Here is a 12,996-nt window from a genome sequence, read left to right on the forward strand (position 1 = left end):
ATTTCCGCTAAGTAAAAATAGTTCTTCACACAAATAGCCTTCAAGTTACAATGACTTTCCGTTACGTTAAATGACCGAAATTATATGAAAGATGTGAATTACAAGCACAAAACCCATTGCCAATGACAGCGGTCATTCATTTTTCACAGCGGCCAATATAAAGAAATATCATACCTCCGAACGTTGGGGTGGCCCATTCAAATCAACCGAACATTTTGGAACATTCCTATAACCCATCCCACCCAACAGAGCCCATAAGAGTGTTAGTGTAATTTTCTGCCAAACTGAGCAGAAGGCCATCCTCAAGGCTAGAGTGTGGAGTGTCCATGTGGCTGCATTGTTCAAGTGTTTGTTGCAGTGTGCAGTGCATAGCATAAAGTGTGTGTACTTGTGGCTCAGAGTCATGTGAGCGTTCGTTTATTGCATTCATGTGACCAGCTATTTCTTGTTGGTCAGCAATGCCTTACACAATACTACACATACTATTATGCATTGCATCGCACACTGTTTGTTGGTCGGCAATGCCTTACAAAATACTACACATACTATTATGCATTGCATCGCACACTGTTTGTTGGTCGGCAATGCCTTACACAATACTACACATACTACATGCATTGTATCGCATACTGTTTCTCCACACTTATCACTTTTCACAATCATGAAAAGTTCAAAACTGAAGTAGTGGTCGTATATATTCCACTTGAGCTCCAGTTTGTTTATTTTAGTTTTTTTTCTGTTTATTTTGCTTTTTTTGTTATTTTGTTTGTTTATGGTTAAATGTGTCTGTGTGCTAGGTAGCTTTAGCAGTGCCTTATCTGACCCAGGTAACAATGACCTCCAGTGACCCTTCCAGAACCTTCTGGAGAGGAGACACATAGATCACACAGATCTGTTATTTGAAGCATGGCCCAAAAGTATGGAGGATGGCACAGGATTGAGATAGGTGGCCGGTCAGTGTCTATTCAATATTTAGAGGACCTCCAAGAGTCATGCACTGAACGGTGCCCTAACATGGAGGTGTCTTTAGTCCAATTCAGTAAAAAGTGATCACAGTTTTAATTTGGAATGAATATGATTTTTCTTCGGAGGCTTGGTTTTATCTAATAATGTTGATTACAACATTCTGATTTGAAACAAACACTTGAAGGGCTGTTCAGCGTTGTCTTCCAGATGAAAATATTATTATTTGAGCTCAGTGAAAGTCACAGTGAAATTCACAGCCGTAGTGTAGATCTCTAAACGTACTACCTGCTGTAGAATCATTACAGATCTGAAAGATAATTGTTTCCGACTGATGAGCGACTACATATGTCTGCATTACAGAGGTTCAACTGATGACTCTGAACCCAAACGTAATGTGACAAGCACTAAGCCAACGAACACTGACCCTCCCAAACCCCAAAAGCCCTACTCTTTTCAGGTCAAGGGATGACCCCCACCCCCACCCCTGAGTCAGGTGCACGGGCTGCCCAGGCATTGTGGACAGACACCTGGCGGCGCGGACACTCACGCACCTCCGGGCCCCTGGAGGAACGGCAGGTCAAAGCCCCAGCCCTCGGGGGCCATAGCGGCTCAGTGACCCCGAAGGAGAGCGGCCGGTGCCAGGGCTGAATCGCGGGACGTCTGGGTGGTTTATTTGCACAGCTGCGGACGGCTGCCGTGCTGGTGCTATTGGAGAAGTGGGCCGGTGGAGGCTGGGAGGAATGCGGCCATTGTCTCAGGGGTCGAGGTGTTTTTCACCCCCTCCCTGGTTTCGGGGCAGATTGAGGCCAGTGGGGTAGTTTTGAGGGCAGCCGGTGGCACGAGAGGTAGGAGAAGCTAAACTAACACGTTAGATGTGAGGTAAGTGGCCTGCAGAGGGGAAAATCAAGGGTTCAAGTGGAATGAACCTGTCAAGGAAATTCCATGGAAAATGTTTTTCAACATTCCACACAGTTCCTATTCAGGATTCAGCTTTCATGGAACATTCATCGCCACCTCAGCATGCATCAATTTCTGCTACTCAAACGTGCTGTCCATTATGATTCATTATAAATGTGTATTATTTATTATATATATCACACAGTATAGCTCACAGTTAGTGACACTGGTGACTTGATAGGATGCCCCCTGACTCCTGATAACTGCCTGAACAAATGATGTTGAGTTTTTAACCACAAGTCTCAGTGAAGTAAGTCAAGTAAAGTAAAGTGCGTTTGAAAAAGAACCGCATGAAAAATGTGGTGGCCATGGACTACAGCCATGCCCTCTTCCTCAGATCAATCATTAGCTTTGAACTGAATGTGTGTTGATTAGGGTCACAGTATCTTCCTGTTAGTTTACTGGCTGCCCAAGCAGTGGCAGTGGAGGGCTTCATATTGGTTTGCAGTACAGCGCACACCCCCACAGGCTTCATAGTGGAAAATGACCATCAAAAGGAGGATGCATCAAAAGGAGCAAAAGGAGCATCAAAAGGAGGCTCGGGCCCCCAGCCCCTTGCATCATACTTCACACACACACACACACACACACACACACACACACACACACACACACACACACACACACACACACACACACATAACTTACACACACACACACACACACACACACACACACACAGAGATAACTTACACACACACACACACACACACACACAGATAACTTACACACACTCAGACACCTTTTCCATACCACACACAAAAGTCCTAACTCTATATATTACCTATCGACAGCTCATAAATTATGCCATGTGACATTCCTGCCTCTGTGTCCTCCCCCCTCTCTGTCTGCCCTGTTATGGGCTAAAGCAAGAGATAGGGGAGGAGAGGGGGTGGGGATGAGGCTGGGGTAGAGGTAGAGAATCGGACGCGTGTCAGGTGACATCTCTAACAGCATGGCAGGGTGGTAGTGTGGTGGTGGAGGGGCAGGGTCGGTTGTCATGACAACCTAAAAGCAAAGCTTGCAGACAGGAGAACACAAGTCCGATGAATCTGTCAGAAGTTACGGTATGTTGTCTTTGGCTGTTTAAACCCTGGGACGCTGCCCAGCGGATTTCGAGTGAACTACCGTCTGTGTTTATGGGAAGGACCAACTTTCAAGTCTCCGTTTATTTTTGTTTATGCCATTGATGTGGCACACTAGGTGTGGATTCAGTACGTGTCTACAAGCGCATAAGAATTTAAACAAGCAGACAGACACGCGCTCACACACACGTGTACACACACACACACACACACACACACACGTGTGTTCTCTCCATCTTTAATATGTCACAGGAGAATGATTAGCACAACCTTAACCACTCTTCCACCTCAGTGCAGAAGAGCCCTTTTGTTTAAGCTCGATAAACCTTTTGACCTGGCAGTGGCGCACTCCTTTCATTCACAAGAAGACAGGTCAAGACTATCCACACAGCCTCAGGGCAGGGGCCTGGAACAGGGCAACTTACGCTGAATCCTCCCCTCAACCCCTTGAGGTGTTCCCCACGTGTTTGATTCCACTGAACAACATGCAAAGACACACGCTTCACTGACACACGCTTCACAGACACACGCTTCGCCTGGGAGGAATCTAGTGAGGACATGTGGTGGGTTTAACTGTATAGCACAATGACAAGCATGCGTGTGTGTGTGTGTGTGTGTGTGTGTGTGTGTGTGTGTGTGTGTGTGTGTGTGTGTGTGTGTGTGTGTGTGTGTGTGTCTTTGTGTGTGTGTGTGTGTGTAGGGTTGTGTGAATTTATGTGTACCTGTGGGGATGGATGTTTTGTGTCAACAGAGGGATTCAAACCAACTATGTGAGCTGGGGGTGATATCATATGTTAGTGTATAGGAAGGGATTTCCAGTAAGGATTTGTGATACATTTGGAGTATATGTAAACAGTGTGTGTGGCAGAGTGTATATGTTTATGTGTGTGTGTGTGTGTGTGTGTGTGTGTGTGTGTGTGTGTGTGTGTGTGTTTTACAGTATGTGTGCTGGCAAAGTGTATATGTGTGTGGGTGTGTTTGTGTGTGTATGTGTATGTTCGTGTGTGAATGTGGTGTGAATGTGATGAAGTGTGAAACGGTTCCCAGTCAAGGTTTGTAGTTGGCATGGCAGCACGATTAGCGAGTGTATTTGTTTATGTGTGTATATTTGTCTGCGGTTGTTTATTTGCATGTGTGAGTGAGTGAGTGTGTGTGTGTGTGTGTGTGTGTGTGTGTGTTTTCTCTGAGTCACCTCTGTGGTCTGGCTGAATCTTCTCCAGGGGATTAACAGAGTCAGGATTTCCCAGCTGTTGCTTGGAGGTTTCTGAGATGGAGACGTGAGGCTTGCCACTCTCCTCTCTCTCTCTCTCACACACACACACACACACACACACACACACACACACACACACACACAGACACTACTCTCTTGCCCATCAACCTCGGGGGCAACGGCAGCTACCCTTTGGCGCAGCTCATGTGTTTCATTTCACCTGTGTGATTGCCAGGACATTTTCAAATAACAGGAGAGAAAACCAGCCCTAAAATCCATAGCCCCAGGCCATACGAGCTATCTAGTTCAAGCATGAGGGAAAAGATAGAGGATGTTTCACATGTTCCGGGATGTAAGAACAGCTAAGAAAATGTAAGAACATTTTTCACAGCATGACTTTGTACACATGCAAAACAAATTGGTTAAATGTAAACTTTAAAGCAACACTATGCAACAATTTTCCACTTTTTCAGTTATGGTTTTATAGGCAGCTAGTTTTTGTATCTTCCAATTCATTTAGATGATATTGGTATATGGTCAGATGCAGGACAGATAAACACAGATAAACACACCTTTCCTTCCCATTAGCCTTGAAGGATATGCACTGTGTGCTTCTGTGCTCCAGGAGGGAACACCCCGCAGAAATGTAAGAACAGCTTTCACAGCATAACGCTGCCATCTCTGTTGCCAGAAGACACCAGTTACTATGTTACAGAACTGGGCTATCGGTAGCGCAAGGTTCTTAATGCCCTTTATGTAGTTAGCATGCTAGTTTTAGACAGAAGCTCCCTACTACTGCTTTAATTAGTTACGCCTGTACTGTGAAATATAAAATTATGACGATCATATTACACATATATGATGATATCATTCAAATGTACAGCTACTGGCAGGCAAACAGACTTGGCAGCAGGACTCAGCAGAGCCCAGGTGAAGGGCTGAGACCCATCAGCAGGACTTAGCTGTTCAGTTCCATTTCAGGAGGGTGTACAACCTTCAGCAAGCGCATTCACCTCAGCCTGTGCTCAACACTACGGCTCAGTCTAAGGGGTTACCTTTAAGGGCTCATACTAACTATGGACATGCAATATGCTGTGTGTGTGTATGTGTGTGTGTGTGAGAGAGAAAGTGTCTGTGTGTGTGTGTGTGTGTGTGTGTGTGTGTGTGTGTGTGTGAGAGAGAGAGAAAGTGTGTGTGTGTGTGTGTGTGTGTGTGTGTGTGTGTGTGTGTGAGAGAGAGAGAGAGAGAGAGACAAAGTGTCTGTGTGTGTGTATATTTGTGTGTGTGTGTGAGAGAAAGTGTGTGTGTGTGTGTGTGTGTGTGTGAGAGAGAAAGTGTGTGTGTGTGTGTGTGTGTGTGTGTGTGTGAGAGAGTGAGAGAGAGAGAGAGAGAGAGAGAGAGAGACAAAGTGTCTGTGTGTGTGTATATTTGTGTGTGTGTGTGTGTGTATGTGAGAGAGAGGGGAGAGGGGTATGTGACAGAGAAAGTACGTGTCTTTGTGTGAGAATGTGTAAGTCACCTCACCCTCTCCATCAGCTCATAGCTCATTCCTCTCCTATAAGAGGTCTTACTTGACTCACTAGTGTGCATTAACCTTATGTCCCAGCATGTACTCACTCCCATCTTAAACGTGTGTTCTGTTCATGTTGATGTAGTGGCGATAATTTACAGCCTTAATATTGGCCAGGTGAAGGTCATAAACACATAGCACTTGATCCCACAAGAGATTGTTTTGCCACTGGAATGTACTTCATGCTTGAGAGATGTATAACGTGTATATATCTTTGGGATATCCTCGTGTGCATGGGTATGAGTGGCATGACATCATGCAGAAGTGTCCCTTACATATCGAGAGATTGTCGGCTAGAAGGAGAAGCTATTCTGAGGAGTGCTAGCATGAGCTAAACAAGCCTGCTTATATATGACATAAACAAAGTGAGGCACATTCCCCAGAGGGTGAAAATGTCCTTAGTCCATGATGAGAACGGGCTGTGCAATAGTGCCAAATTGGGCAACATCTTGAGCATCACTGAGAAACATTGTCTCAGTTCATCTTATTCTCAGCTGTGCGTATCACATTGTTTGGTTTTGTGTGTGCAGTGTACAACGAATATTCTGAATCAAACTATTGGCACCTTTTGTTGGCAATTTTGTTGACATTACAAGTGACACCAAGGGCGGCTAAACTTAGGGTTGACTTTTTGTCAAGGACATATGGGGCATTACTCGTAGAAGCTGTGCTCAGACAACACTTTTCTTTACGTCCTTGAATCTAGCCCAAAACTCACCCCAGTGTCCCTTCAGCCTTTGACTTCCATCACATCCATTCCATCCCACTTCCATCCATATTTTGCTGCGCCATGTTTGCCCGGGCACTGTAGATAACATCTGGTTATTTATCAGTGTGTTAAATAGGAATGAGAAGGGCCAAAAGATACCCACAAACTTTAACAGCGCACAGTTGGATGTCTCGTTCCGAGGGGTAATCTTTAATGGCCTCTGAAAGCGTTGATGATTGATGCGTCTGTCTGGCAGGTGGTCATGTGAGCGAAGCTTGACGCCCAAGGGGAGAGCCTCGCGCCGTTGTGCAGCCACGTGGTCAAAATACCAGGGGGATCATCCAGACACTATTACTGGCAACAGAGAGAGGGAGACACGCTTGGACTCTTGGCTCGGAGAGCCTTGCTTTAAGTGATAGGGGACCTGGACGGTCCCGCCACTCTGCAGCATGTGGATTGACCGTACAGACCTCCCATAGTAAGGTGCCTGGTCATTCACTGGGGGTTTTATGTTTGGGAGTTGAGTTAGCTAAGTGTCCCTCTTACAAGGCAATGGTTTTGCATCTTATTCTATAGACCTGTCTGTTTTGTTTGCACGGTTTAGTCGTATTTTGGAGACGAGCACCTGAAAGGTGTTGGTGCAGCCCAAAAAGACTTTGAGTCCAGAAGTTGTCGTCCTGTGGTGGACTTGAGAGAGTGAGCTCCAAGGGCTGACCTTCATGCAGAGAGACTCGAGCGATCTGGACGACTCTTTGTTTCTCCGGACTCGGACCTTCCAGTTCGCCAAACTCCAACATGTAAAATGGAAATGGCCCCTTAGCTCGACCTTTGAAAGAGTACTACTGCTGACACTTTGCCGAACGTTCTCGTAATCACACTGGACCTCCGTGTCCCACACAGCGCCTACTGCCGAATTTTGGTTACGGTAGTCTTGCTGGCATTCTCGAGAGGGGTACACTTGATCTTGCTGTTGAACTTGTTCTGGTGGGGCCTGGGCCACAGCGATACCATGCGCGACTTGCTTCCTGTGCCCGTCAAGGAGCGCAAGGAGAGGGAGAGGCTGAGTAGCCTGCCCATTCCATTCCCTCTACTGCCATTCCCCATCACCTACTCCATACAGACTTCTAAGAAGTTCCCTTTCTTCCATGTCAAAAAATGCAGATACGAAGCGGAGAATGCCTTCTACTCCAACCTGAAGCTGGCGGACTTCAACATCGTCGACACCCTGGGGGTCGGAGGCTTCGGGCGAGTGGAGCTGGTAGGAGATTTTATTTCTTTTTTTCCTCCTTTTTGTCTTCATGCATTTTCATGGCCTGCTTCGATGTTCTGCACAAAAAGAGTATTTCATTTTGTGAACATTTGTCCTGTCCAATATCCCCTAGCAATTGAAAGGTAAGGGTTTACAGATCTAAACCCCCAAATGTATAACCCTAGTGCACAGACGTTTAGTTCTTCATCTGAATGGACTTTGAAAGAGGGGCATAAATATAATAGCACTAGAGGTTCTCACTGATGGAAACGTACGTCAATTAATACCTAAACAGACGCCTGCCCAAATACTGTAATTATGCCTAATGTGTTTCCATCTGTAATGACCTGGACTGGATTGTGTTTCTCCACTTGGGGTGAAATGAATGGAGACAGGAGAATGTCAGGACTCTCTATTCAGGGTAACTTTCCACTGGCTCTGCAGAGAAGGTAACAGGATCCCCCTTAAAGGGGAGCGGGCCCGGCGATCCTTCAGTAATAGATCAGGACGTCTAATGAAATTAGGAATTACATTGGGGGCTACAGGTGCTCAATGTAGTGTTATTTAATTTACGTAGAACAGAAAAAATATCGGCAATAAAAGTGATGATTCAACACGCGTGAGGGATCTCTTTTCCTGGGGGGGGGTAAGTAGTGCCGCAATGCGGATTTTGCAGGTCCCCATGAATGTGGCGCAAAGGAAAAGCCCAGTGGAGTTCACCTAAAGCGGAATCCCCTGCTCGAGCCTATTTTAGTCATCGGGGTGCCTCTCTGAAAACAAGTAGCCCTGTGTCGCATAGCGTCAAGTTCACTGCGGCATACTCCCTTACTAGATAGTTCAGAGATCGAATGACCCCTGACATGTAAAGGCTCCAGAAGATACACAATGTCAAGAATGTCCTTGCCCTGTCTGAACTATTTCTAGAGCCCGAGACTATGACTCATTTTCTAAATTTAGAATGTCTTAGCTGCACAAGTAAGTTGTTTTTCTTCCTTTCTTTCTTATTGCTCTTCCACAAATTAACATAATTCTGTCAAACTTAATTACATTGACATTTATGTTTATAAACATTCAACTGGAATGATCTCGGAAGAACTAAGGCAGTAAAACAATATCTGGCTTTGAAAAAAACTCCAAGTGCGTCCACTGAACAGTCGCCATCACCATGTACTTTCTGCCTCCCCACTCATACAACTACACTTACTACATATACGTATATGCACATATTTTTTATTTAATTTAATATTCCTCACTTCTTCACCCTGTAAACTGCTGCTAGCCCTTCTTGTATTTTAAATTGTTGTTACTTGTTAATGTTATATGATATAGTGTTATATGTTATTTTTGGTATATGTTATTTTGTTATCTGTATGCCGTCTACTGCGTAGATGTTGCCTGCATAGTCTTAAGAATTTCGCTGCGCTGAAGCAATTTGGTGCATGCGACAATAAACACTTTGACTTTGACTTTACTTCTGTGTACAATTACCTGAACCATGTCTGGATGATTACATCAAAGAGGTCTAGTTCTCCTGGAAACATAAAAGAGCTCTAGGTCTCACTGTTTCTCACACTGTCACTCTCTGTTTCTCCCAGGTTCAGCTCAAAAGTGAGGAGACCAAAACCTTTGCCATGAAGATCCTGAAGAAAAGGCACATTGTGGACACACGGCAACAGGAGCACATCCGCTCTGAGAAGCAGATCATGCAGGAGGCCCACTCAGACTCCATCGTGAGGTAGAGGAAGATGTCTAATGCTGTCAAATATGGTGTGAGGTGCTGAGGTCGCTGTACCTCAGTAATGAAGCAGCTGAAAGGCATGCATCAGCAAAGCTTTGCTACAAAATTTGTTTAATTAAACTGATGACTTAATTAGTTTTCAACGGATTTCCATTACAACTTCATCCAACAGTAGCATGAATCTGCTAATCCAGCATGAATCTGCTAACAAAACTCATAGACCACTTTTAAGGGTGGTTAAAATGTTATACGATCACATTCAGGATTTATGATTCAGCAGTTAACCATAGAATGTCTTCCTCTGTCGTCCCTTGTGTCTCAGATTGTACAGGACGTTTAAAGACAGCAAGTACCTGTACATGCTTATGGAGGCTTGTTTGGGAGGAGAGTTATGGACCATACTGAGGGACAGGTAAGGAACATTTCAGAAATTTGCCATAAACTCTAGTGTCAGTGTCTAACAGATGTTTCTACACTGCTTCACAAGTGAATTGAGGGATTCTTGGCTATGTAAGCTAGTAAGTCAGGTTTTGGATGTTCCAAGCTGGCTTCTGAACGCCACACTTATTCCAAAAAAGGCTCACTTTCCATTTGGGTAGACTGGCCTTGCTAGGTTAATATTAAACGTCTTACAGATAACTGGAAAGCAAATCTTAATCCTGGCACAAACAAATATGAAATACCGAGCTGTGTCGAGAGACAAACTTTGATTTAATGTTTCTCTTCTTTGAAATCTCTCTCTCTGTCTCACGTATGGCAGGGGTTCATTTGAGGACGCCACAACAAGGTTTTACACAGGCTGTGTAGTGGAAGCCTTCGCTTACCTGCATTCCAAAGGAATCATTTACCGGGATCTCAAGCCAGAGAATCTCATCCTGGATCACAGAGGCTATGCCAAACTGGTGAGTGGAGAGTGGCCCGTTTTTCAAAACACATACTTGAATCCTGTGTACTGTACCTGATGTGCCAGGGTTGCCTTTTTTATGATAAAAGCGCATGGTAAATCAATATATGCAAACTGTATTGACAGTAAAGGCAAAGACAAATAGGCAGAGCTGCTGCTGAAGTAGAACCAAATAAATGACACAGTAAGACCCTGACATGGAGAGCAGGTCTGTGGAATCTGTAAGATAATCACTCCTGTAAAGCAGTTGATCTGACTGTTAGCTCTCCAGTTTTACTTGGAGTTGAGCTGTGTATGAAACTGGCAGTTGTGGATTTCTACCAAGGGGCACTCTTGTTTGTAATTGCAGGTAGATTTTGGTTTTGCCAAAAAGATTGGATTTGGGAAGAAGACGTGGACTTTCTGTGGCACTCCAGAGTATGTAGCGCCAGAGATCATCCTAAACAAAGGACACGACATCTCCGCAGACTACTGGTCCCTGGGCATCCTCATGTATGAGCTTCTGACGGGAAGGTAAAAACGACCGTTAGCATTAGCATACTGTGCTAATAGATATTAAAGGAAAACTTTGGGATTTTCTAACCTGGGCCCTATTTTCCCATCTTTTTGGGTCCAAATTTTTACTAGGGGGCAAAAACGATATGAATTGATGGCGCTCCAGTATTGAGTTAGAAAGCTATAACTGGCAACCGCAAAACGGCTATACAATGTAATCCCATGGGGCAAGCACTTGTATCAAAGCCCAAGATAGACCCGTGTCTGTTTACCTTAATAACTGTAAAGAAACTTTAAAAAATGAGTTTCTAAAGTCATTGTCTAAAGAAACTGAAACTTAAGCTACAGAAACTGTAGAACCAGGAATTTTCTCCAGTAACCTTTGTTAAAGTTTGGAAATATAAAAAATATCTAACAATATGGCCCAGGTTGAAAAGAAAGTTTCCCTGTAATGGAGTTGGATATGGTTAGTTGATGCTTACACACAGTTTACACACAGTAAAGCTCCACACACACACTTACACACACACTTACACACACAAATGCTCAAACATAATACATAGATGCTAACATGCCTCGTGTTCTTCTTGTAGTCCACCTTTTTCTGGTCCTGATCCAATGAAGACATACAATATCATTCTGAGAGGTATTGACATGATAGAATTTCCAAAGAAGATCACCAAGAATGCTGGCAACTTAATCAAGAAACTATGCAGGTGTGTATGGTATCCTGAGAAAAAATGGCACAAATAAGTCTGTGTGGTCTCTCTGAAACACATGTATTTACCAGTATGTGCAATCCATCACAGGGACAATCCATCGGAGAGGCTAGGAAATTTGAAAAATGGTGTCAAGGACATCCAAAAGCACAAGTAAGACATCCTCAGCTCATGTTTCAAGTAAACATTTGAAAATGATTGACTGTTTTCCAATGGTTTGAAATTAATGTGTATTGTTTGCCTCTAAATCTCAGGTGGTTCGAGGGGTTTAACTGGGAAGGCTTAAGAAAAATGACCCTAATTCCGCCAATCATCCCTGAGGTGAGTGCAAGAAGCAGACTTCCTTAGTTACATCCTGAATTGTTCAACATGTAAAGAAATGTTAATATTTTAGCCAACATGATGATCGAAGAATGATCAACGAAATCGAACTGTTTGCTTTTCTACTTCAGGTTTCATCTCCCACCGACACAAGCAACTTTGACAGTTTCCCAGAGGACAGCGATGATCCACCTCCGGACGATAACTCAGGGTGGGACACAGACTTTTAAACCATGCCTGCCTCTCCAGACACTGAGCACCCTCACACCCTGCCGCAACACCCCCGTCCCGTCCCCCGTCCCCTCCACCCCAGTCCCACCCCCAGAGAAGAGTTTTAAACCTTAGTGATTGAGTTGTGATGGGGAAGGGCTGGCTGGTCTGTGTGCAAGGACGTACTGTAGCTGTGAAGAATTGAACGGCGTGACAAGATGAGGACATGGAGATGCAGTGAGGAGGTTGAGGGAGGAATCAGACCTTCACTTGCCTCCTGGGTCACCCAGGTGCCTTGGTCCATGCCTACACGCTCTCTCTCTCTCTCTCTCTCTCTCTCTCTTGCTCTCGTTCTCTCTCTCTTCTTCCCTCTTTCTCTCTTGATCCCCTTACGGCATTGGGATGCCCTTTGAGCCTCCACGGACCCATCCCACTACATCACCTTCATCTTGAGTTGTGCCAGCAATGCTCTGTGAACATTTGCAGTCTGACTGGCCCCAAAGTGTAGTAATAAGTTCTCCATGCTTAAAGCCAGTGGACGTAACATGACGATAGGTAATAAGGTTATATGTATATATTGGATTGTTTTTAATGCAAGACCTCACCGTCACAAAGGAAGAAAAAAATATTTACAAAACTATATAATCTCTTACAATAACCACTCACTTGACTTGTGTCAAATAAAATGGTATAAGTGAATCAATAAATACTTCTGATTGGAAATGACCTGTGCCAATACAGTGGTGAGGAATAAACAGCATAAAATAAAAGACTTGAATGATGTAATGTCCAAAATAAGGAGCATTCTTGGTTGGGTATTATAGGAGGCCTACCTATACTCACCACCAGGGGGCAGACAT

The 12,996-nt window shown here is 44.4% G+C and overlaps 1 protein-coding gene across 4 annotated transcripts in view; it reads left to right on the forward strand.

Moving 5' to 3' along the window:
• Positions 1 to 12,583, forward strand: part of prkg1b (protein kinase cGMP-dependent 1b) — a 131,511-nt gene extending 118,928 nt beyond the window's left edge. For all 4 annotated transcript variants that reach the window (XM_031561501.2, XM_012820035.3, XM_031561503.1 and 1 more), the window contains exons 10-18: positions 7,662 to 7,758; positions 9,345 to 9,484; positions 9,810 to 9,899; positions 10,248 to 10,389; positions 10,741 to 10,904; positions 11,480 to 11,602; positions 11,696 to 11,758; positions 11,860 to 11,926; positions 12,058 to 12,583. In XM_031561501.2, the coding sequence (XP_031417361.1) occupies positions 7,662 to 7,758; positions 9,345 to 9,484; positions 9,810 to 9,899; positions 10,248 to 10,389; positions 10,741 to 10,904; positions 11,480 to 11,602; positions 11,696 to 11,758; positions 11,860 to 11,926; positions 12,058 to 12,156 (985 nt within the window). In that variant the 3' untranslated portion in view covers positions 12,157 to 12,583. The remainder of the gene's footprint in view (positions 1 to 7,661; positions 7,759 to 9,344; positions 9,485 to 9,809; positions 9,900 to 10,247; positions 10,390 to 10,740; positions 10,905 to 11,479; positions 11,603 to 11,695; positions 11,759 to 11,859; positions 11,927 to 12,057) is intronic.
• Positions 12,584 to 12,996: the final 413 nt, after the last annotated feature.

This window comes from Clupea harengus, chromosome 23 (assembly GCF_900700415.2).
Source record: "Clupea harengus chromosome 23, Ch_v2.0.2, whole genome shotgun sequence".
Taxonomy (NCBI): domain Eukaryota; kingdom Metazoa; phylum Chordata; class Actinopteri; order Clupeiformes; family Clupeidae; genus Clupea; species Clupea harengus.